Genomic DNA, 23,687 nt, shown 5'->3' with positions numbered 1-23,687 from the left:
TAGCGACAACTATCTTAAAAAATAATATTTTATATATAGGTGGGCATAGTTCATTTAGTGTAATGATTGGAAGTTAATTTATTTCATCAATACAATGATATATCGTAATTCATATAACGAAATGCATATATTATATTTATATGCGTAATTGTAACATTTTTCAATCAATCCATAGATTAAATATAAATTATATGTAACCTATGATCGATTAATTTTTTTCTAATTGAGCAAAACCAAAAAAATATAAATTTATATTAAAATTAATATTTTAATATATATATATATATATAAATATACATACATTTAAAATAACATCAGTTACAAAATAGAAACAATAAGTCGATTTTTCCAATACAAAATTAGGCCTAAAATTATTAGGTAACCTATTTTTGTACAGTTAATTTTATTTTTTTTACATTCTTTTCTTACCTTTTGATAATACATTTCTTTTAAAACTAAAATATATTATTAAATACTTGGTCTTAAAAAATATACACAAGTATTCATAATACGATGCTTACATGCTAACATCCTATACATTATTTTACATCATTTTAATTACACATTATTAAAAAAATGTATGTCTATACCTAATAAGTAGCCTACGATTTATAAATAATAATAAAAGAAAAAAAAATTAACTTAATGGACTATTTACGGAAAAAAAACACTCTTATAGTAGTTTAAAACTTTTAAATATCATAAACAAATTCAAAATATTTAAAGCTTAAAAAAAAATACAACACAACAGTCTTAAGTTACAAAATAAATAAAAATAAAAATAATTTTTTCTTTAATTAAAAAATATTATATTGCTTTGGTGAACATTCGGGACCAATTCATCATTGTTTAATGATCTCAGAGATGAGGATTTATTTTTATTTTGTAACTACAACTGTTAATTCTTAGACTTAGGATACATATATTTAAAAATATAATATTCTAGTGTTGGTTCAGTATAATTTGTAAAATCACACACTTTGAATACAAATCACACAAAATCACTCAAAAATAATTTCGAAAACAAAAAAAATAACAAAAAAAGTAATAAGATTCTGATTGCACATATACATAAGGGTAACATACACTAATGTGTATACTTAACTGTAAATTGTAAATGCAAATGTAAAAAGTAAAATTATAATAAATTTAATTTTAAATAAAACTTATACAAAAATGTACATTTATTTATTATTGTATTCGAAGCTTGAGAAAATGTAGGTCCTTGTTTTTATAACGCGTGTAGTTTCTTGGTATTTAAATAAACAAAAACATTTTTAATGGCAAATGATATCGTTGGAACTTATATATTTGTCGATTAAAAAATAAATAAACATAGAGATAAGTATGCGAGACTAAAATTGCTAGGAATTTATAAAAGTGCCAAACAAACCAACATTATTCATAAAAGTTGTTATTACAAAATAAAAATAATAAAATAAATAAACGTTATTTTTGAATAAAAACTTAAATGATATTGCTCGAGTTCGTTTGATCCAATCACAGTCAACAGTTACAGAAATAAATAGATACAAAAAATATGTATACATACATATAAATATGTATAAATATCATTAAAAAAATCAATAGATTGTCCGAAACAAAGTGCGTGATGTTCACTTTGTCTTGGTCCAGTGATAGTCATAATAAACTACAGCGTACCGACGGCCCCTCAGTACAAATACATAATAATAGATTATAGTCATGGAGATTTGTTACTGCGCGGTAATCATTCAACCGCGGTGCTTATCATTATTATATTTCGGTATATTAAATAATATTACGGTGGAATAAAATATATCCATTATTGTGAAACCCATATTATATCCGTACGATATGCGGGTTAAGTCAGATGGGGGTTGAATGTTGGCGGGAGGGTGGGTCAACCATGTGTCGACGGTTTGGCAATCCAACAAACGACGGAATAGAGAAATAATAATAATTATAATAATAAACACGAGAGGTAAACGTGCGCGCGATCGCAGTTTGTATAATAATAATTATAGTGGTAGTGATGGTGTAGTGTAGTGTAGGTTGGTGATGGTAGCTTTATAATTTTTTTTTTTTTTGTTTTAGTAGGTAACTTCACCGATGATGACTTTTTATTCTTCTCATTATTCTTCCTCCTCTTACCGTTGTTCGGCGGTACGCGGCGCTCGTGTTTCGTCCGACCTTTTATAATATGTGTGTAGTGTTTGGGCGTGGGGTTGCGGTGTAAGAATAGTGTAATCGAACCGTGGGTGGGTCGTCGTCGTCGTCGTCGTCGCGCAGTCAAGCGGGTCGTGCGAAGTATATGAGAAATAGTAATAACACGTCATATTGTAAGAATACGACAAAAACAACAACAACAAAACAACAACAGCAACAACAACACCACTTGGCGATCGACGACGTCGTGGCCACCACCGGAGCACCACCCGACCACTAACAACCCCGCCGCCAGCACCACAACGAAACGCGCGCGACTGTGCGAGCACGGCAACGACGACATCATCTGCGGAAAGGCGTCGTCACCGCGCCGTGCCCTAGTCACCCGAACCGCTCTTTGACGAGGAACATGAGCTTCTTCTTGCCCTTGTACGCCAGCTTCATGTTGTCGAGCAGTTGCGCGAACTGCGCGTGCCCGTCGTGCGCCAACATGAACGTGTCGCGCGCCTTGCCCAGGAACTCGATGAAGTCGGCGTAGTGGCGTGGCGATATGTGAGTGAGCCGCGAGTGGGTAGTGTTGACGTACGCAGCGACGGCCGCCTCGAGCAGGATCCGGAGCGGGGCCCGTTCGTACGACAGGCCCTTCATCATGCCGCACCGGGACGATCCGCCACCGCCTCCGCCGCCCCCACCGCCGTTGTTCCGGTGGTGGTGATGGTGATGGTGGTGATGATGGTGATGGTGGTGTTTGCCTGTGAACAGAGAGAGCAATACACCGATTAAGATTTATCATACGTGCGCCCAGTGCGAAACACAATTATGCACAATTTTTAGAATGTCATGGCGGAATCTATAAAATCTAAAAACAATATCGCCGGTAAGTAGAGTGGGCAGGGGAGCTTAACGGCCAACTGAATGGTACAAAACTTCGCTAAAACTACGTTGGCATGAATTTTTAATGGATTTTCGCCTTTGTAGGGTGAACTTAAAATTTCTGTTCGAAAAATGGAGGGTCCACACCTTTAAAGGTCGGAAATCGAGTATATAGATGGATACGTTGGAAAGGTCATTTTCAAAGAGTATACAGCAAGCGCCGCTGTTTTAAACGACCTCTGTTCGGAATTGTTTTTTTAATTTATAATTGTTTATTCAAATGTTAATCATAACCACTTTTCTGCGCCAAGTTTGTACGTATACAGGTATAGTTTTCAATAAATCTTAATTAGATTGATTTATTATATTTTGTACGACAGGATTGGAAAAAAATATTAATCAGGATAAGAAATAAAAATCGTACTGATTTTATATATAAACTATCAGAACATACTTGTACAACTTGTGCGCACCGAACAAAACTGAACATTTAAATAACTAAAAGATTTCAAGGACCACACTCAAGACATCGAAAAGAACACGTGGAAATTATATGAATTTGTCCCGAGTCCGTTCAAGCCTTGAATCTAAATATCATACCAATTGGTATTTGTAAATTGATTGAAGTTGTTTGGTCTTTTGGATTAACATTTTTTATTGCAAGTACGTTACACGACTTGTATACTGACACGATGAGTCATTTTTTATTCATAGTAATATCATGATTCAACGAACATTTTTAAATCGATATCAAGTTTAGTCAAAATTGTAATACGAATTCCATTCAAAATAAATAAATGTATAATGGTTGTTTAAATTGAAATTCAAGCATAATAAACAGATACTTTTGAAGAAGAAAAATGGCCGACAACTGGCCTTTTGTCAAATAGTCATTGTGTTCATTATTTATTTTAAAGATATTTTAACTGAATTATTCATTTTGAAATTAGAATAAAAATATAGACTTAAAAACACTAAACAAATTTAGGAACCTATTGAAAAAATTAATTTACAACTTAACGTACGATGTACCTAGTATTTTAAATGAGTTATTTAAATGTTAAATGTATTGTCCTATACAGGAGCAAGCCGGAAAAACTTTTTACTAAAATACGCCGTAGTTTCATTAAGTTTTCACAATTTTATCTATTGATTCACAATGGCCTCGTTTGAGTGTATTTGATACAAGAAAACTGCAGGTTATTATTAAAAAGCTATATTAGGATATATATATAGGAATATAGGATCACATATTGTCAAGTATTATATTATTATAAATTATAATAATGTTATATGACACAGTTTTTCAGGTGGGATCATTTGTCGTCACATGCATTTTCCAAATATGTGTAAGAATGTACCGAAAGATCAAATAAGTAATAACTATAAAAAAAAACCCCGCTTTTTAGGTGCTTACTGGTGTCAGGTGGAGGCAGTGCGTGGGCACAAGTCATTCCGGGTGGCGTCATCGAACACCTACGTAATATGTCAGACAGCACGGTGGCGCACTGCACGTTCTTCACCAACAATGGGATCATGGTAGCCAATTCGTTTTTGCCCAGAGAGTGGCTGAGGGCGCAGGCCCAGTGTATGTCGTTAATGGCTGGATGAGTGTCCTGGAAAAAAAAAGTCGGTCGTCACAATACGTTATTGTTACAATAGGTACATAATATAATTGTTGTCGAAGCGTGAAATCAAAAACTGATGATGATGGAGTACGCGGTTTGCGTTTTGATCTAAAATTGATTGATAAATACATTTAAAGAGACTATAGTTGAGACTAAAAGCACTCATAATAGTTCCCTACGTGGTCACTCAAGACTGCAGAATCGAACTATCGATATCGATTAGCACGATCAGCCGGTGCTATTATATATATGTAATGTATGACGCTTATTAGAATCCCAACATTTAGCATTCGTAATAGACGAATAATAATGTAAAATCGAAAACTATAATTTCCATCAGGGTCTGGGAGGTGGTGGGATTATCTTCTTTTTAAATGCTCTATGTTCCTCGAAAACCTACCTGATTGTACGCCAAATGAACGTTCTTCATAGCGAGCATTGCGAGTTTGTAAGCGCGGTTAGGGTATCCGCGGTGTTCCATGTAACGAGCGATCGTAAACAGCTGTGATGAGGTCATGATATGAGCTGCTGCGTCCAGCACTATCTGGTAAGCCGATTCGAACGCAGTGGCATCGTTCTCGCATAAAGTCAGAGCGTTCAGTGCGCAGTTCGGAGGGTCCTGTAATGATAGTAATAATTACAATAAATAATTAATAATTAAACACGAACAGTGATATTAAGGATATTAACATATTTTCTCCTATAAGTGTACGTCGAGAGGTGCTAACAAATTTGTCGATGTAAATATTATAACGATACAAATAAAATAATAAAATAGATACCCAGGGGTAGGTAGTTTATTTAGATGATTTTGAGTTATTATTTGGGTTCAAAATTAACTCGTCTTATTTTTGAGTAGACGTGTGAATTTCATTTAAGGTAGGAAATAACGTAAAGCGATTAGAAAAGTTAAAATGTATTATTAAGTCTAATTTAATTATTCATTTGTAATTACTAATTTGTACGTAATGCTACCAGTGTAAATTAAATTTAAATTAAATTCATCCAATGGCCAAAGTCATCGAGGCTTTATTTAATAATAATAAAAAAAAGTTAAAATGAATTTGAATTCTTGGAACTGAGCAACCGCCTAGCCTTGAACCTCAGTATAGTAAATACAATTTCGTTATGAGAGATATTCTAATACTTAATACATGTATATAAAATAGAGACAATATCCGGATTTTGTACAATTAAGCGGTAGGTAGCATGAAAGTGTCAGTGTACATATTATAATGTATAGGATCCTTACTTTGGACGCGCACTGGAGCGCCAATGTACGTGCGTAACTCGACAGTTTTTCTTGATGTTCAAACGATAGGTTTAATCGGAGCATTGTACTGTGAGACATTATGGTCGTGGCGACTGGTCCTGTAAACACGAAAAGCGTACGGTCAGCAACAAGGAACGTATCGCGTTCAACGAGCATCCATTTAATATACACAATATAAACGAATATATAATAATATTATATTATGCATATGTGTGCTCCGCAATGTCACGGCGTTCAAACCGATCATGTCATATTGTTATATTATTATAACGTACCTGTGGCTTCGGTGGGCGTGAATAATTGAAACCAATTTTGCATGACGGAGGTGAGAGCGTCCATGCCGACTTCTGTGGCACACGTCACCAACCATCGGACCATTTCGCGTCTTCGCCAGTTCAACGAAGCCAGAGTGATGCGCATTACCTTTGGAAATCACAAAAAACCACACGTTATAAGTTATTGAAAACGAACATCATTATTATTATCAGTACAATAATATACTATTTCCGCCAAACAGCATTGTGCATAGATATTTTTATAATATATACCGTCGTATTATATCTAACCGTCTGGCACTATGCGGGTGATAGGTATATAGTATAAAATTATTTAAACACGAAGGCTTAGCCAAACGAAACAGAACACACAACCCGCTGAAATCGAGGTTTTTCAAAAAATATACTCGTCCGGTGGTTATACGCACTTGTAATCCGAGTTCGAAGGCGACGGTCAACAGCGGAGGATGTCTGGGACCGTTCTCGGGAGTCGCGAAACGAAACGCGTCTTGGGCCAATTTGAAGAGGTGCGACGAACTGTGTATGTGTCGTTGCGCAGATTCCAGTACGGTCCTCAGTCGAAGTAGTTCACCTGGAGGGGGGAGGGGACACAACAGAAAAAACAATAGTTATTAATTGAACAACAAACGGAAAACTCAAAAGTATAACGACCGCTTAAACTCAATCAAACATACCTTTGGCGGCGCTCAGCATGGTGGACGCCAATGTGCATTGTTGCGTTTCGATGTGACCCAGCGTGAACCAACGAGGATAGCGGTTCAGCATGACGGACGAAGGGTTACCGTTCGGATTGTCCGAGTCTTCGTGGTCCTCCAGGATCGGTAATCTGTAAGGACACATTTTATACCCGTTTATTAGGTTGGTAACAATAGTATATAAATATATTTAAAGGCGATGACGTCAACTCAGTTGCGCGTTTTCTAAGGGAACCTATACTAATTTTATCTATGTGACCTTCAAACGACCCCACCCCTCGCTCACCCGCAAAAAAACTTTCGACGATATAGGCGATATATAGTACGCATAATGTGTATACTTCAAGGTCGTCGAAATTTAGGTTTTAACCTAAAATTGGTGCAGGCAATTGCGTTAAAAGTTCTAGCGGCATGTCCTTTAACGCGGAATTCCGGTGACCCTGTACTTTATCGAGTGGTCAGGGAATAAATACACCGGTAACCACAAGTGGTATACCAGCCACGCAGTATATATTACCACGAATAATATGGGTATGTACACTCACCTCATGGCCCGCAAGCCGACTTCGTACGCCAGATCAGGGTAGTAGTCCAGAAGGGCGACAAACAAAAAACGGGCGAACGTGTGCATGGGTATGCTGTCTCTGTGCACGCCTAGGCCCAGGCCACTGGTCGGACCGCCGTCTAGGAGGACGATGGCTTGTCGGCGTAAAACGCCCACCAGATTCGTGTCCATGTCCAACTCTTGTAGTTTGGCTATCAGTCTGTCTTCTTGTTTGCACGCCTTCTCCTGTTGAATCAGTAAAACAAGACAAATATTTAATACAAAACTAAAATAGATATTAATTCTATACTATAGGGTATACACTTTACAGCAGCTGTATGTGTTAGTCGGTCTCACCGGTATTCCGATTATTTTATTTGTCACTTTTTTTCGTTTACATTTTATAAACACACATCGACTACATGAAAATACCATTATTATTTGCTCAAGTATAGTGTACCTATGTATAAAACATGAGCGTGTGTGTAAATTGTCGGTTTAGAAGTCGTTAACGAGTTTAATTATTTATAAATGTATAAATAATCTTTATTTGCATTTCTTTTTTCACACCGTTCTCGAACTCAACTCTGCTGTGCATTCAATGGCATCGTTTAAACTACGCTGGCCACCAGACGACGTCTAACATAATACCTCTAAACCGGTGAGGAAAAAATTTAAACATATATAATAATATATATACAAAGAAATGATTGATTCAAACATCGCGTACAACAATATGATCCTAACACGTTGTACACGTAGCGTATCTTACACGACGTTGAATACGAATAAAAGTTTTTATTTCACGACAAAGAGCATCCGGTATAGAATTGATATTTCATTCGGTTTTCAAATGGCGTGAGGTGAGTCTACGGTTATTGTAAATCAAAAAACGCTACCCCATAGCCACTGCTCTACACAGACGAGACAAATACTCTACAGACCCCGCGCATGTACGTCTTTTGCGACGATTTTTTGTCTCACTCACAACGCCTGCCCTGGTTACTTGACGTCGACATAATTTATACCTGCACCCGACATTCCCCTACACCTCCGAGAACTGGCCATTATTCATTTTCCAACTCATATACCTACAAGCTTAATTATTCATGATTCAAGTAATTTTTTTAATTTATATAATTTTCCACTATTTACCACGTATATTGAATATTCTAATTTAAAATATACAAATGTGAAATTATTTTTCTATTAACGTCGAATTTCAGAAACTTTTTTTTTTTTATTGAACTTAAGCCCGGTGACTAAGGCCATGAACTGTGGTAGGGGTAAGGTTGGTATGGTGGGTTTGTTTTTACGATTGTTACGGTTGTTACGATAGGTAGCAAACACCTGTATGTGTGGCAAAGTTTTGAACTACTATGAACCCGGGTGGTCACCCATCTGAGAACTAGTAGCTGTGGCCGTTACTTACTCACAGTCGCATTCCGCAACTAGTAGCAGCCAACGCGCCACGCCAAGCCACATTTCAGAAACTGCAGAACCAATTTCAATAAACATCATACCGATATAGGTATAGATTCTCGAGACTCGGAAAGTGGTTTAAGCTTCTTTTAACCTCTATAAGTTGCTATAGGGTGGCTCACGCATGAATTCCGTTTTTGTTCACAAAATGGAATAATTCTTGGTAACACTTTAGACAGGTATAGGGTCGTCAAAAAAAATTGTAATTAGTATAGAATAGCCCATGACCGGCCATGCGTTGCTATAGGATTTATTTTAAATAAAAGAAATAATATTCAATGTATTGATTGTTATTCAAATGCACAACAAAAGACAATGCCCTTATGTTTGTAAAGCTTATAGATTCAAAAACCACTCGACTGATTTTGATGAAAGTTTCAGTGATTGTTTTCGGAGATATTAGAAAAGTTTAGAGAGTAGTTTGAAAACCACGTTCGAAAATATACCAAGATTGGGATTTATCCATCTCGGTCGAAATACTTCACAAAGCGAGGTACACCGCCAGTGATGATTTGACCGTGAACTAACTGAGGTAAGTACACTAGAACCGAGATATACACCAATATAACGAATAATAGCGCCGTATTTTATGTTTGTTCATATTTTTCCTCAGCGAATTCTGATTTTACTAATCTTTCTAAAAAGAGAGATATTAATATATTTCTCTCACATACACACACACACACACATATATATATTTATGTTAAGCAGTCAGTGGTATTTGCACACGTATCCATATAATTTAGCCCAATTAATGTGAGCTGTATAATGTATACTGTATATATTAAGCGTACAGAATATAATACACGAATTTAATTGTTAGCGAATAAATAAGCGGACGAGATACCTACTTACACGACGAAAAAAAATTAAATAAAACCACCTTTGTAGTATACCATACGATTCGAAACAAAATAATTGTACGTTTTGCATCTAATAGTTTAATAACTATACTCCTATGTAAGTAGGTAATAAATAATACTCAAGGTTGGACACACATTATACCTACCTAGCTATATATATTATTATATATAGGCAAAGCGGGATATAAATTAGAGTTGGTTTAATTTTAAGTTTCACAAGCGAAATTGTTTTCTCGATACGACTGTTACGTTAGCTAGACGACCTCATTATTTTTTGATTCGTAACATACAGCGCAGCCCTCACCCCTAAAATATGCATATACGTCGTTTTTACAAGAAGCTATTTTTTTCAATTAAGTCTACCGCGAAGGTGTTTCTTTTTCATTTTGAGAAACAAAAGTACAATCTCATAATAATAAATATTAATGTTAATGTTTGAAAATTAATTTTCATACGCACCAAACTTTTAAATAGAAAATGATAAATAAATCATAATTATGTATGGAGATTGCTGTGACCTGGATTTATTGTCTGCGCACACGTAAAACATTTAATTATGAATTTCGTATTCATCTGTATTATTAAAAACTTCACCCTTTCATATTATATTAAAATGAATGTATTTTTTTTCTTTTGGCGATTGTCATTAATAAATGATGAAGCGTCGTTATTGGAAAAAGACGACTTCGACGCAAACCGATCGCGAGGGTACAAGAATTGATTGAAAAGTTTTTTATTATAATTTTTTTTTTTGTATTTCCAAATGGATTTAAGGTGGTTCTCCGACAACAATACCTACAAACAATAATATTATAATTCACACTGCGTAAAAAACACATTTCTCGATGAATTTTATGTGTGAACGAGGAGTGGAGACAGGTGTTGGTGCCCGGGTCGGTCGGGGAGTGTACCATAATGTAATTTTTTAGTGTATAACCTACAGGTACGAAAATGTTATTACCGCGAATTAATGGGCATTATTTTTATAGGCGTTTGACGGGTTGTGAGCGGTTGCGGAAAAACAGGTTAACTACACGCGACGGCGATAACGGGTTGGCTTCCATCGAATCGCTATTAGTACTTATATAGCTGGATACGTCACGTGTGGGTATGTGCGTGTGTGAATAGAAATTAGGAAACTGTACGCGTTGCTCTGCACATACACCGAACAGTCGTGTAAAAGACCAAAATTCCATGTGACCTTTGTCCAAATGATAATAGTAACTTTATAATAATTACTTTCACCGATTTTCAAAAAAAAAAAAAATAATAATAATAATAATCTAGCACTCTTAAACGGTCGTGAGTCAAAACGCGACTAGTCATAGTATACTCACGTTACGTTGGTTGCGTAATGACTTATAATACATTCGCACTCGCAAACACGCACACAAGTTTTAAACGTGAGTATAATATTAATCAAGCAACAATCGCACAAGTACAGGCGAATATTGTTGACCTCATAACGAAACCATAATACATATCACCCGTAAAACCGGCCTAAGGCCGTGAACTTTGAAACCTGTTCATGGGCGCGTTAGCGCGCTGCTGACCGCCGTTTCGACACAGTGAACTTCTCTTTTACCTGGTATGCGGTATTACGTATATACTATTTATACGGTAAACTACGTGTATATTCTAACGCGTATCCGAAATCGTGTCGGCCGCCTATATCCACCCGATCGGCCGGTTCCGAATAAAATAATGCGTAAGATTTACAAACGAGCGCACAAAAATATTTACGGCATAATAGACGAGCGTATTATATAACATTATTTTGTATCTCAACGAGCGCCGCGACTGTCCCCGTTATATTTTGCGATTGATGATTTTTGAAGAAAAAAAGGAAAATCGTCTCTATTTTTTTATCTAATCCGCGACAGAGAACCACCATGGTGTTTACACGCATCTAAACTTGAAATACAAAAAAAAAAAAACAATTTTCATCAACCCGCATATTCATATTGGAATAGAGCTGTAAATAAAATGTTTTTGGGTTGCAGGCCTGCGGGAAGTTCGTCGTAGAGGAATGCACATTATAAATTATTATATATATTATATGTGAGTCAGTGGGCGGGCCGATTGAGCACAGGGGCAGCAGAGTACACGCCCTGAACATAATGTGCATTGTACCTATGTATGCTATCCGAGTTTGGGTTGCAGGGTTTTTGCAGTGTAAAATACTCAGACGGACGTCGTCGCGATTATACTTCGATAATCTATACAAGAAATCTCACGAAAAACATAATATGACGTTCGTCCGCATAGGTATATACGCATATAATAAAGGCCCCCGAGAGTGTGTGCCACTAGACCCATACGCTTACTGTTGACAATACGATATAATGACAATAATACAATAATAATATATTATAATGTGTACAGTGACACACGCGCGAGCGTACATATTTTTCATATTGTTCGGAGTATAAAACTGCGGCACTGGCACAAGTTTTGTAAGGAACTGGCAGAAATCCGTATGAGTAGATCCCACATGCTGCGAAAATGAATAATAATAATAATAATAGTATACTAAATGGGATATGAAAAACGATGAAAAGAAATCGACCAACGCGCGTATAATCGAGTATTATTTGTGCTATACACGGATGGTTGGGCTGGCTCGAGCCTTTTAACTCATATACATATTATTGTATACATAAAACATAATAATAAATATAATATATATAATGATTTAATATCATGTGCCTTCGAGTCTCGACATATTTTCTACGTGGTTGAATGTGTTATATTTTATTCCGTTTCGAATTCTATAGTACAAAAGTTACAGAGAAGAGGAAAATAAATGCGGAGGCCTACCTTTCCAAATATCCACGTAAAATAATATAATATACGGTATTCCAGAACACACACACACACCCGCGCGCACTTTTGATAAATTTAAACCAATATCGTTCTTATAATTCATGGAAATAATCATACACACATAGGTATTTATAATTATAATATTAATTACAATTCCAAAAGTAACACTTGTTACTATTATGATCATTATTTTCTACTACAAGTATACAAATTTCGATTCGACAATTTAGCATATTAGGTAAACACGTGAAATATATGCTCAGCATAAAATATTAATAAAAACACGACGGAAATAATTACGTTAGGAAAATTGGACAAACACGAACGGCATATATACATTGTGTGCGTACAGCGCGTAATTAAGAGACGCAAGCGGTTTAAAATATATTTAAATTTTTATGTTTGCTTTCGGGTATACACATAGTGGGTAATTAAATATTTTACAACTGCAAATAATATATGCTATTACGCGTGCGATTCGAACCACACATAATATAGCACATGTATTTGGATTATACAGGATGATTCAACAAGCATGCTACCCTCATTTTTCCTTTAATCATAAATTTGATCACATTCTAATATTCGAAATTTTTAAATATACGCTTAAACCATTTTTTCAAGTCTATGATTTTTTTTTTTTTAATTTGTATAACTAAATGATAAGTGGATAATTGTTGATGCACCTAATTCAAAATTTAAACGCAGAGTTTCTCAATTATTAAAATGTTTGTGCTAAGGATAATTGTCATCGTTAAAAACGGTACATCAAAAGAATAAAATAGATATAATAATAAATCTAGTATTTATTATACTCACTATAAGGTCATTAATAAAAATAATTAATGCCGATCGATTAATATTAGTCACTAAAATGTTCAAATCACCATATCTTCCAAAGCCAATATCATAGGTCTACTCATAAACTATTGACGTTGAGTATATTTACAAATTAAAAAAAAAATCTGATTATGAATAAATGCATTATTGAAGAAAAGGAGGGGTTGAGCATGCTTGGTCAATCACCCTATATACCACGGCGAGCAACATTTTAATCGCCTAAACACCGGTTCGATAAATTTAAAAAAAAACTAGGTTAAAAAAATAAATCGAGTTATTTTTAACGTCAAGAAGGGACGAATGCCGCACGACTGTCTACAGGGACTAATACCGTACATATATCTAAAATGATCATGACACGCGCGGCAGTAATAACGGGGTTGGCGTGCGTACATGTATATCGGTTGCCAGGAATCAGAATTCGCTCGGAGCAGACATTGTGTGATAAATGTCGCAAGCAGTCATAAAAAAATGGTTCTCTGCGAAGTGCTGTTAAGTCTACAATTTATACTGCGCAATCAATTTTAATAAATAGTCTACATTAGTTATTATAATGTGAACAACATACTGCGCCCGGCAATGCATTAAAAGTTAAATTAAATATATTTACACGGCGAACGAGCCAAGAGTTGGCCCTAAATATTTGTATATTTTATTTTCGACGATATTGTACAGTGCATAATATAATCGGTCGACCGACTAGACCGAATTCTGAGAATTAAAAACCGGTCACACATGACTAGCGGGAAAAAACTTGAAAACTTACCTGAGCGTAAAGTCCGGGAGGCATGTTGCGCTGTTGGCCGAGGCCGATGAGGGCGACTTCGACCGCAAGCGACAGGTACGTTTCGGAGCGGTCCTGCGAACCGACGACGGGTATGTGGGTGAGGCGAGGAGTGGGTCGCAGGATGCCCTCTTCGGATGCGTTGGCGTCTGTACGAACAAAAATCAAACGATTAGCTATACACATATTTATTTATTTACTGTCATTCACAACCCCTTTTTATAGGAAACTTGTAAAAACACATTATATAATAAAATAATAAAAATAATGCATAATAATAATTAACAAAAAAAAACAATAACATTATAGATCAGTGTACAGTAGCAGATCAGTAGGCCTTATCGAGTGGATTATCATAATATTAAAGCTTACAAGTTTTTCGGTTAACTTTAAATCAATTATTTTTTCTTTCTTTAAAAACAATTGTAATTAATAAATGCACATGTGAATGACGCAAATATTTCAAAAGTAAGTAGAATGATTATTTTCAATGAAATTGAACTCGACCGTTCATATTTGTATATTATGGATGAAACACCATAACTATAAAAGCACTAAAAATAAGAGTTATGTGAAAAATGAGAATGGAAAAAGTTAGGTGTTGGTATATTTTTTTATCTATAAACAAACAATAGTTTTGAGGAACACTCCTGGGAAAGTCCAAAAAAAAAAAAATACCTTCTGCGCGATTACACATAATATTATACGTAGGTAGGCAAGGAACGTACCAAAAAATGACGACGGCGAATGAGGCACATTTGGATCAGGAACTATAGATGCATCAGTCAGTGTGTCGAACAGGCAGCCGATCGGTTCCATCGGGTGGCCGACCCATCCTTCGGTCCAGCTGTTGTGCAGCACGGCGGTCTGTTGGTTGGAGCCACCACCCACGCTGCCCCGGGAACTGCTTCCGCCGTTCCGGCTGTTCGTCCGCTCCGGGTACCGGTAACCAGAAGAGCCGCCACCGCCCATGTTTCCGCTGCCCAAGCCGCCACCACCGCCACCGGACATCGGGCCGCCCGGCGTGCGCGGAGGTGGATGATTGTCGTAGTAGGTACAATAACTGTTGCACCTAGGCGCGGTACACAGATTGGGGCGGGGAGCGTCCGCGAACGCGGTGCACCGATAACTGGAACAGCCTGCGCCACCACCGCCGGGGTAACCGGACCGCGAGTCATTGTAACCGCACCGGGACAGGCTGCAAGCGGACGACGAGGACGACACAGCGGCGGCGGCCGACGACGAAGACGACGACGGACCGCCGCCGGACGACGAAGCGGACAGACGGTCGTAACCACCGCCACCGCCGCCGACCATCGGACACGACACGCACCGGGACGAGCACGGACGCGTTTGCGAGTAGGTGTCGTAAGAGCACGACTGCGCGGGACGGAGCTCGTAGCACCGGGTCGGCGGGTTCGAGTGTCGGGACGGACACCGCGGTGGCGGCGGTTTCTGGCTCTCCTGCCACCGCCGCTGAGCGTCCAATTGCTGCTGCTTCATCGTGCGCACCACGCACACGGCCAACCTGAGCGCGGCCGCGTGGTGTCCGTGCGACCGGAGCGCGTCTACGCGAGAAGCGCAAGTGGCCAGCGCCTCGTGCCACAGCGGCTGTCCTAGCGAATTGAAGCTGCCCGATTGCGTGCTGTCAGGTATGTGACTGCTGTACGTGTCGCTGGACAGCACGTTTTTCAGATGAATGTTGTCCCAGGACATGCTCACCGCGTCCAAGGCTCTGCGAAAAAAACCAAAACCGAGTTAGGTCGCGGTTGAAATATCATAAAAACAGTAGGTACCAAGTACCGGGAATGGGATTTTGGTCGAAAAATTGACGGATTGCTTAACGTCAATCGCCGCCTAATAAATATTAGGTTCTATTATACAAATATCAAAATATTAGACAGACGTCATTTTAGACGGAAAAATTGTAGAAACTTAACGCAATATATACAAAGGGGATGTGAGGCATTTAGTTGAGATATTTTATAGTAGGATTTAAATTTTAAAATGAAGAATATTTTGTACTCCTTAAATTAAATGCTATTGCATTTGGTACTTGAATTATCATTAAATAATATTGCTTATGATTATTAAAAAGTGGTTTTAACACAAATTTATGATTGGAAAAATTTTAATTTTTAATTTAGTTATTTTGTCAAGTGTAAGTGATGTCTGAGTAAATACTAAATACAATTTTTCTATAAGAACAATGGCCAATGACAAATTAACAATACATAGGTTACTAATAAATAATAATATGTAAATATGTAACTGATAATATATGTTCTTTCCTATAAATTATATATTACATATAATAGTTATAATTTAAAAAACGTATTAATGCTATACATCTATATCTGTCATTAAAAAAGTGCTCGACTGTTACAGTAGTATTGTCTATACCTGTGAAATATCGTCCTGTTGATTCGCTGGCTCGTGCTCGGATAACTACTTCTATACCTCGGGCTGGATCTGCTAGACCGAGATGAAGGCCTATAATTGACATTGTCCACGTCGTCGTCCGAACCATTCTCGGGCAGTTGATGGTGATTTCTCTGAAACGATATAATAGATTGATAAGCGGTCAACATCAAAGTATACGAATAAACTGAATGTACATTAATTGTAGATTGTATTGGGAGTAACTAAAATTAGTGCTTAGAACCAATACCTATAGAGATGTTTCAGAAAATCAGTTGTATATTTTGTTTTAGGCTTGTAAAGTAATTTAATATATTATAAAAAATGACCATTTAATCTTTTTCAAGTTTTACAATTCTCTGACTTTCCCATATCTATTTAGAATATTTTTATTTAATTCTCCACTCTTGAAAAATTTTGATTATACTTATTACACATTTATTATCCAGAATTATTCAGACTCAATAATAGTTGGAATTTTAAAATAATTATTTTCGGCCATGATTATAAATACACCTTCTAAATTATAATTGACTTCAAAGTTAGAGAATTTACTATCTGTTGAAATTAAAATATTTTCACTAAATTCTCTCACTTTTAAATCACTATAAAATAATTAAATTTTTATTACAATAAATTACACAGTTAATAATATCACATTAATTATTTTAATCATTTGGTTATGATATGAAAAGCTTCAATTTAAAATAATATTAATAATAATAAAAACTAATAATTGAATATTTGATTTAATATTTATTTGGATGCCGATATATTAATTTCTGATATGCACTGATTTTGGGAAGCATAAATAAATACCTAATAATTACTTATTATTTATTTCAGAAAAATCAACAAAATCCCTGATTTTACATAATTTCCATATTCCATGACTACGGACAAATCCCAAGAATTATTTATTTAATAGTGATATATATATATATATACTAGGTATTTAAGTACATAAAAGTAGGTGTGTAGATTTAATATACCTACCGTAATTAATGTATGCATTAATATTTAATATAAATTGTATAGTATATTTCGTTCGTGGTTATTCTAATTTTCGACGAGCGCAGTTTAGTTGCCCTCAAGTAGAATGAGTATTACGATTATTATTTCATGTTTTACCATGTTGAGGCTTTAATGAAAGGCGGCCAAAAACATAAACTTAATAACATTAATACAATTATTGTGTTTAAATACTCGTTTCGTTATACTACAGTAGTATCATATCTACACACCGTATGCCCGTAATTTAAAAAATATCTAGGTATATATATTTGTCCATTAATATTAGTTGACGTAATCGTTAAGTACGTAGACCGTTCGTTATGGTTTCGTTTGGTATAACGATATCCAGTGCAAGACCTTAATATCAACTTTTAGGCACTAAGGACCATTTTTTCCCAAGCCCTCAATTACACCCTAGACGTGCACCCAAGGGCCATTGTAATATTGTTTTACAGGTATACTCACGTCGTTGAAGGCGGGCGGCAGTGCCAACATGTCGGGGTCTTCGGGCGGGCATATGTCGACGTGCGTCCACTTGTCCAGCAGTGTCTTCCACTGGCCCTTGTCGATGGCCGTGCAGTGCGGGTTGAGCACGATGCACACCCACAGGGCGCCCAGCTGGTCCCACAGCTGCCGGCACTTGTCCGTGATTGGCGTGCCCTGGGACTTCCACAGGGCCAGCCGAGGATCGCACAGGAACTGTTCGGTGATGAGCGTCAACATCCGGGCGCCGTTCGAGTCTTGGGCCCTGAGCATCTCACGCACCTTGGCGAAAAGCGAGTTGAGCTGCTTGTTGGCATTGTAATAACTGCCATGCGTCAGATACGATCGGACCTGTTCGCACACCTGTTCCTCGTCCAAGTGCCATGTGTGTTCGTCGTCCGCGCTCGGACCTGCCGTAGGGTCGGGCGCTCCTGCGGAAAACATAATCAGACACGGTTAAAATACGTTCATACGACGGACGGTAAATCGAATTAGATATTGTATTAAAATTATATGAAGAATATAATTTATTTATTGTGTAATCTGCATAACCGGACGAAAACGCGAACGCCATAATGTACGCGCGCGTGCACTGTCGAAAAATCATATTCGCAGCACGCGATTTTTAATAATATTTTCATCATCATCGTACGTCGACGTCGACGTCGTGTTATTATTATTATTACTATTAACATCATCGTTGTTATTATATTATTATTATTATTATTATTATTATATTATGCTATTTCCGATTACCCGATGCGAGCGCGCAACAATCGCTAGCTATCACCAATGCACATGATTATGTATATGTATAATAATAATAATAATAATAATAATAACAACAATATTATGACCTCCCACCGAATGCCACGACGAGCTATGTGTTATTTATTATCATTATTCACGACGACTGCAGTACGCCGGCACGCGCGTAGTATTCAGGTATATCACCTGAAATTAACAGTTCTATACCACGCAGTGTCGTGCGCGGTCGAGAACCGCTCGAAAGTTAATGTATGTATCGTATACAGGGTGGTTATCCGAGCGCAATACGACGATTGCTAGTTTGTTACACGTACAACAGAGGTAACTAATATTAAAATATCATTGGTATAATATGCTGTGATAAGTAGATAATAGAATGTTCGGGGGAAAAAAATAAAGAAATAGAAACTCGTTTATTGTACTATATATTATTATTTGATCGTTTTCACTGGGAATGAAAAAATACCGATCGAATTTTATGCGCATAGGCACTAGACGGAAAAAAACCGTATTACCAGTCTTCGCCGGTTTGTCGAAAACATAAAACGCCAAGGAAACAGTTTTTTTATTAAGATCATATAACGCGCATATTATTGTTGACAGTGAAGGGAACGCGTTTCAATACCACGACTTAATGTATATATAATACGCGTGCGTGTGTAGTCGATATCAGCAAACGGTTGTGAAAGAAATTCAGAAACATAATGAGCGGCTCCGACTGAAAATACAGCTTGATAATAAATATTACCTACCTATATAATAAAAGAAATATATCGAGTCGGCGAGGAAAAGTAATCAGAAAAAGCAACGTTGACTGCAGCGGGAGGCAAATGATATAAAAAACCTACGTAACGTCAATAAATACTAAAATATATGTTACATATATATATATATACGGAAATAACGTATAGGAATAACGTCGGAAAATTCTACCCCAATTACACACGGCGTTCGTTGTAGCCAGAGGAGTATAGCGGTCGTTTTGTTGGCTTCCCGAATTGATATATAATAGCCCCCGAGGCCTTTGAGAACCTAATTAAATCTAAAAAAAAAAATAAAAATGGGAGCAGAACGAGTTTGGCTTCTATATTATATGTGATATACACACAATTTTATAATGTTTATTTATAGAGAGTATTGAGCAATGTTGTATATATGATGTGCACCTATTGCCTGATATCAATTGCACTTATTTTGCGCGGCATAAATATTATCTACATAATGGTTGTGATTAAGTTCGTCGAGGTCGAACTGCATAATACTATTTTATTATTTTATAAAACCACCGTGATATGAGCTCGGTGTACGACTCCGAAATCGTTGTGTACAATAAAGTACTACCTAGCCTAACCGACGATATTATCTCCGTCATCGTCACACGAATTTCGTCCAACTATACTCTATAGAAACACAACACAACGCTGAAGCGACAATGAGACGTTAGACGGAGACAATAATAATAAATTGTGTTTGTCGATTCCCGAGTAAAAGAAAACATAAATTCGTTACACAACGCTCGCGCGTCCTACCGGGAAACCGTAACAACATCAATAATAATATATAACTTCAGATTCTCTTCGGCGACGGTTACTGCAAGTGCACACAACGACAACACCTCATTTTCCTTTCATTCGGCGTTCTGTCGTTTTCGACAGAACGGACAACGTGAGCGGATTAGGACGCGGGTCAGACGATGGACGAGGTTTCCCCTAGACGACCCGACGGGATAATACCTATAAACTGGTATAAAACGCACTGGCGTCGAATACCGAAAAGGAAAATCTTAAAACATTCGTCACCATTTCCGTGAGGTATGCATGGGAGGTGTATGGCGGTAAGTAAATCAGAATGTGCAGTCTCCGATTTTTTAATTTTACAGAAATTCGATAGCCGCTTCCACTCGGTTATATTAAGATCCTAAAATAACGAGTGACGGAACAACGTCGTCCCGCAGCGTCTCCGGTGCATGAGCTTAGCCGATTATTCCCGAGAGTAATACACAGGTCGTACGTGAAAACGGTCAGAGCAAATAACTGCAGATGAGACGCTGAGTGAGTCGATGGCGACGTGTCTTGGTTTTTAGCACCGTATGGGAGAAACGGTGACGCGAAAACATTGTAAACGCGCTCTCGCGACTCGCCGTTAATGAATCGTTAGTGAAACGTTTTCTAGGTCCCGTCGTTGGTTTCGTGAACATGTTTTCTCCGTAACTCGCGCGCACGCACACCGGAGTGGCGATAAATCAAATTCACCGAAAATTAGGCACAACCCTCTTTTCGTAATGATTTACAGACGGCGGCGTTCTGTAATCGATTTTGAGTGAAACGATCCCACGGTACGCGAGCCCGCACACACGCACACACTCACACCCCACGTACGCTCAGACAAAGACAAAGTGTCCGTTTGGTTGCCTATACGCGAGTGGTGGCGGTGGCGTCGTTGTACGCTGTAAGACGGGTGAAGGACGAAATAAAAATACATTATTATATTATATTAATTGGTAAAACACTGACACTCGACGGGACGACAACCGGTTTTCAGATTTTTTTCTCTATCACTCCTCTCTTCGCCCCCGCCAACCATCCCCCATATTCTCGCCGCCCCGGCAAACCGTACTGTACGAAGTACACTGACGGAGGGAGACTCATAAATCCGATATTTCCTATATTATTATTATGTATCGTAATAATGTTTCTATACTCGCGCTGTATACAACACACATGGCCAGAAACGGAAGACGCACACGCGTATTATACGTATCTATAAAATAATTCGTGTACGAATCACCAGACAAAACCAGTCGACGCTGCTTTTAAAATAAAAAATTACGTTCGTGGAAACCTACCCTTCTATAATTAATTATTATTATCATTATTATTATATTCGTATCCAACAAATGCAGAACTGCCTAAACGACCGCCACAGCGGCCGGATCGATGAATATAATCGATGAGGTTTCATTACTCACGCACGTGTAAAAATAAACGCGTAGAGACCAACAGCAAGTAGCCTCTCCGTATGTGTACTTTATGCGCATAATATAACGCGTGTGCGGTATTATTGCTGCAAAGCCAAACGTGAAAGTCGATTTTTCTAAGGTCTTATTTCCACGGTAAAATATAAAATTTGATTCTGTCTAAACAAATAACTTGTTTGTCCGGCATTATAATGAGTTCACGCGTGTCGCGCCGGGACCAGAAATCCGAGTATACATGAACAAATAAATGTAATAATATAATATTTTAATATTTTTTCTCCGAAATGTAATTATTATAATGTGAATATGTTATACATTACGGAAATCGGCCACATCTTTTATTTTTGCGACGGAAGTAGGTACGACAAAGAAGAAGACGCGGCATAAAATATTCGATAATCGTTCGATTAAAATACGACGACGACATGGATAATATACATTATATTATTATGAACGGGTTGGCCAATACATCATATTATAATAATATTATATGAGTTGGGTTGGCGGAGAGAACGACGGTATTAAATATATTATAAATGTATACACTATACACTGCCGGGGCGGCCGTGCCAAGATTAATATACGTGGAAAACAATGGAAATAACACCGGATATTACAGTTAGTGCAATTGCTTGTAGCGCGTGCGTGCGTATATTATAATATACGCGGCGTTACGTGAGTCCGGCCTCCTGGCCCTCGTTTGCGAGCGAGCAGCTCTCTGTGAGACATTTTATAATATTAATAACAATATGTACACTTAGCGCCGCCGTTCGATTTATTTATAATATACATACGCACGCACGAGGCGTAGTGTTATTATTATTATTATTATTACTATTATTATTATCAATATTACACCAGTCGCCACTACTCGTAAGGCGGCGGTGGCAGCAGCAGCTGTTGGCCTGGAACGCACGTCGGAGGAGGAAATGGCGTCGACGAAATAATGATAAAAAAAAACCGAATCACTTTTTTTCCTCTCCAACGCCCCCCCCCCCGCGTCCCCTTCCGGGCTTTCCCCGCCACCACCCATCGACGGTCCGGATACTTATACACTAATCAACTAGAAAGTGTAACAAATTATGCGTACCTATATATACAGTATACACTCCAACACTATTTTATATATATTATATATACTAACCGACCGACCAGCGGCGGTGACGGAGAAAAATTTACTTTTTTCATTCGTTTTTATTGTTACACAAAAACCGTGGATTCCACTTATGTACGAGTTTATAATACTACTGTATAATATTATATTACCACTGTTCTGATGTTAGGTATACCTACCTATGCATACTACTCAGTCCACAGCAGTACTTTACTGCGGATACTCAACACACGTATATAATATTATAACGAGTGATTGATGAAATATAATACATAATATCATTTATTTATTTTTTTTTTATATGAGTGGATTTTTAATTTGTATAGTGAAGTGTTAAATGACGTGATCAAATTATGGTATAGATGTGAAAATTAATTTTTAAAAAACGATTTCCCACTTAAGGGCTATACTCGAAGATAATGCCTGGTCCTTTTTCTTTAAATTTGGCAACAAACTATAATAACACTATATACCAACCGGGTCTAACTTACTATAATAATGACACACATAGTTCACGTTTTTTTTCTATATTTGATAAAAATAAAAAAGGTCAGTGACGAAGAAATGTTATTAGTCGATGAATTCGTTACATAGGTTTATATATAGACATCGAATTATTGAACAATAGCTGTTTAAGTTCATGCATGATAATATAATA

General features: G+C 37.1%; 1 protein-coding gene across 1 annotated transcript in view; it reads right to left on the bottom strand.

Moving 5' to 3' along the window:
• Positions 1 to 823: 823 nt before the first annotated feature.
• Positions 824 to 23,687, bottom strand: part of LOC111039110 (zinc finger SWIM domain-containing protein 5-like) — a 58,029-nt gene continuing 35,165 nt past the window's right edge. The window contains exons 5-16 of the mRNA XM_022322434.1: positions 18,153 to 18,601; positions 16,656 to 16,807; positions 14,981 to 15,987; positions 14,235 to 14,401; positions 7,459 to 7,703; positions 6,893 to 7,044; positions 6,626 to 6,789; positions 6,198 to 6,345; positions 5,902 to 6,020; positions 5,050 to 5,268; positions 4,439 to 4,637; positions 824 to 2,900 (exon numbers count right to left, since the gene is read on the bottom strand). Of these exons, the coding sequence (XP_022178126.1) occupies positions 2,530 to 2,900; positions 4,439 to 4,637; positions 5,050 to 5,268; positions 5,902 to 6,020; positions 6,198 to 6,345; positions 6,626 to 6,789; positions 6,893 to 7,044; positions 7,459 to 7,703; positions 14,235 to 14,401; positions 14,981 to 15,987; positions 16,656 to 16,807; positions 18,153 to 18,601 (3,392 nt within the window). The 3' untranslated portion in view covers positions 824 to 2,529. The remainder of the gene's footprint in view (positions 2,901 to 4,438; positions 4,638 to 5,049; positions 5,269 to 5,901; positions 6,021 to 6,197; positions 6,346 to 6,625; positions 6,790 to 6,892; positions 7,045 to 7,458; positions 7,704 to 14,234; positions 14,402 to 14,980; positions 15,988 to 16,655; positions 16,808 to 18,152; positions 18,602 to 23,687) is intronic.

The sequence above is a fragment of the Myzus persicae genome, unplaced genomic scaffold, assembly GCF_001856785.1.
Source record: "Myzus persicae strain clone G006 unplaced genomic scaffold, MPER_G0061.0, whole genome shotgun sequence".
NCBI classification, from domain to species: Eukaryota; Metazoa; Arthropoda; class Insecta; order Hemiptera; family Aphididae; genus Myzus; species Myzus persicae.
The sequence above is the reverse complement of the archived record's forward strand: the minus strand, read 5'-3'. Positions and strand labels throughout refer to the sequence as shown.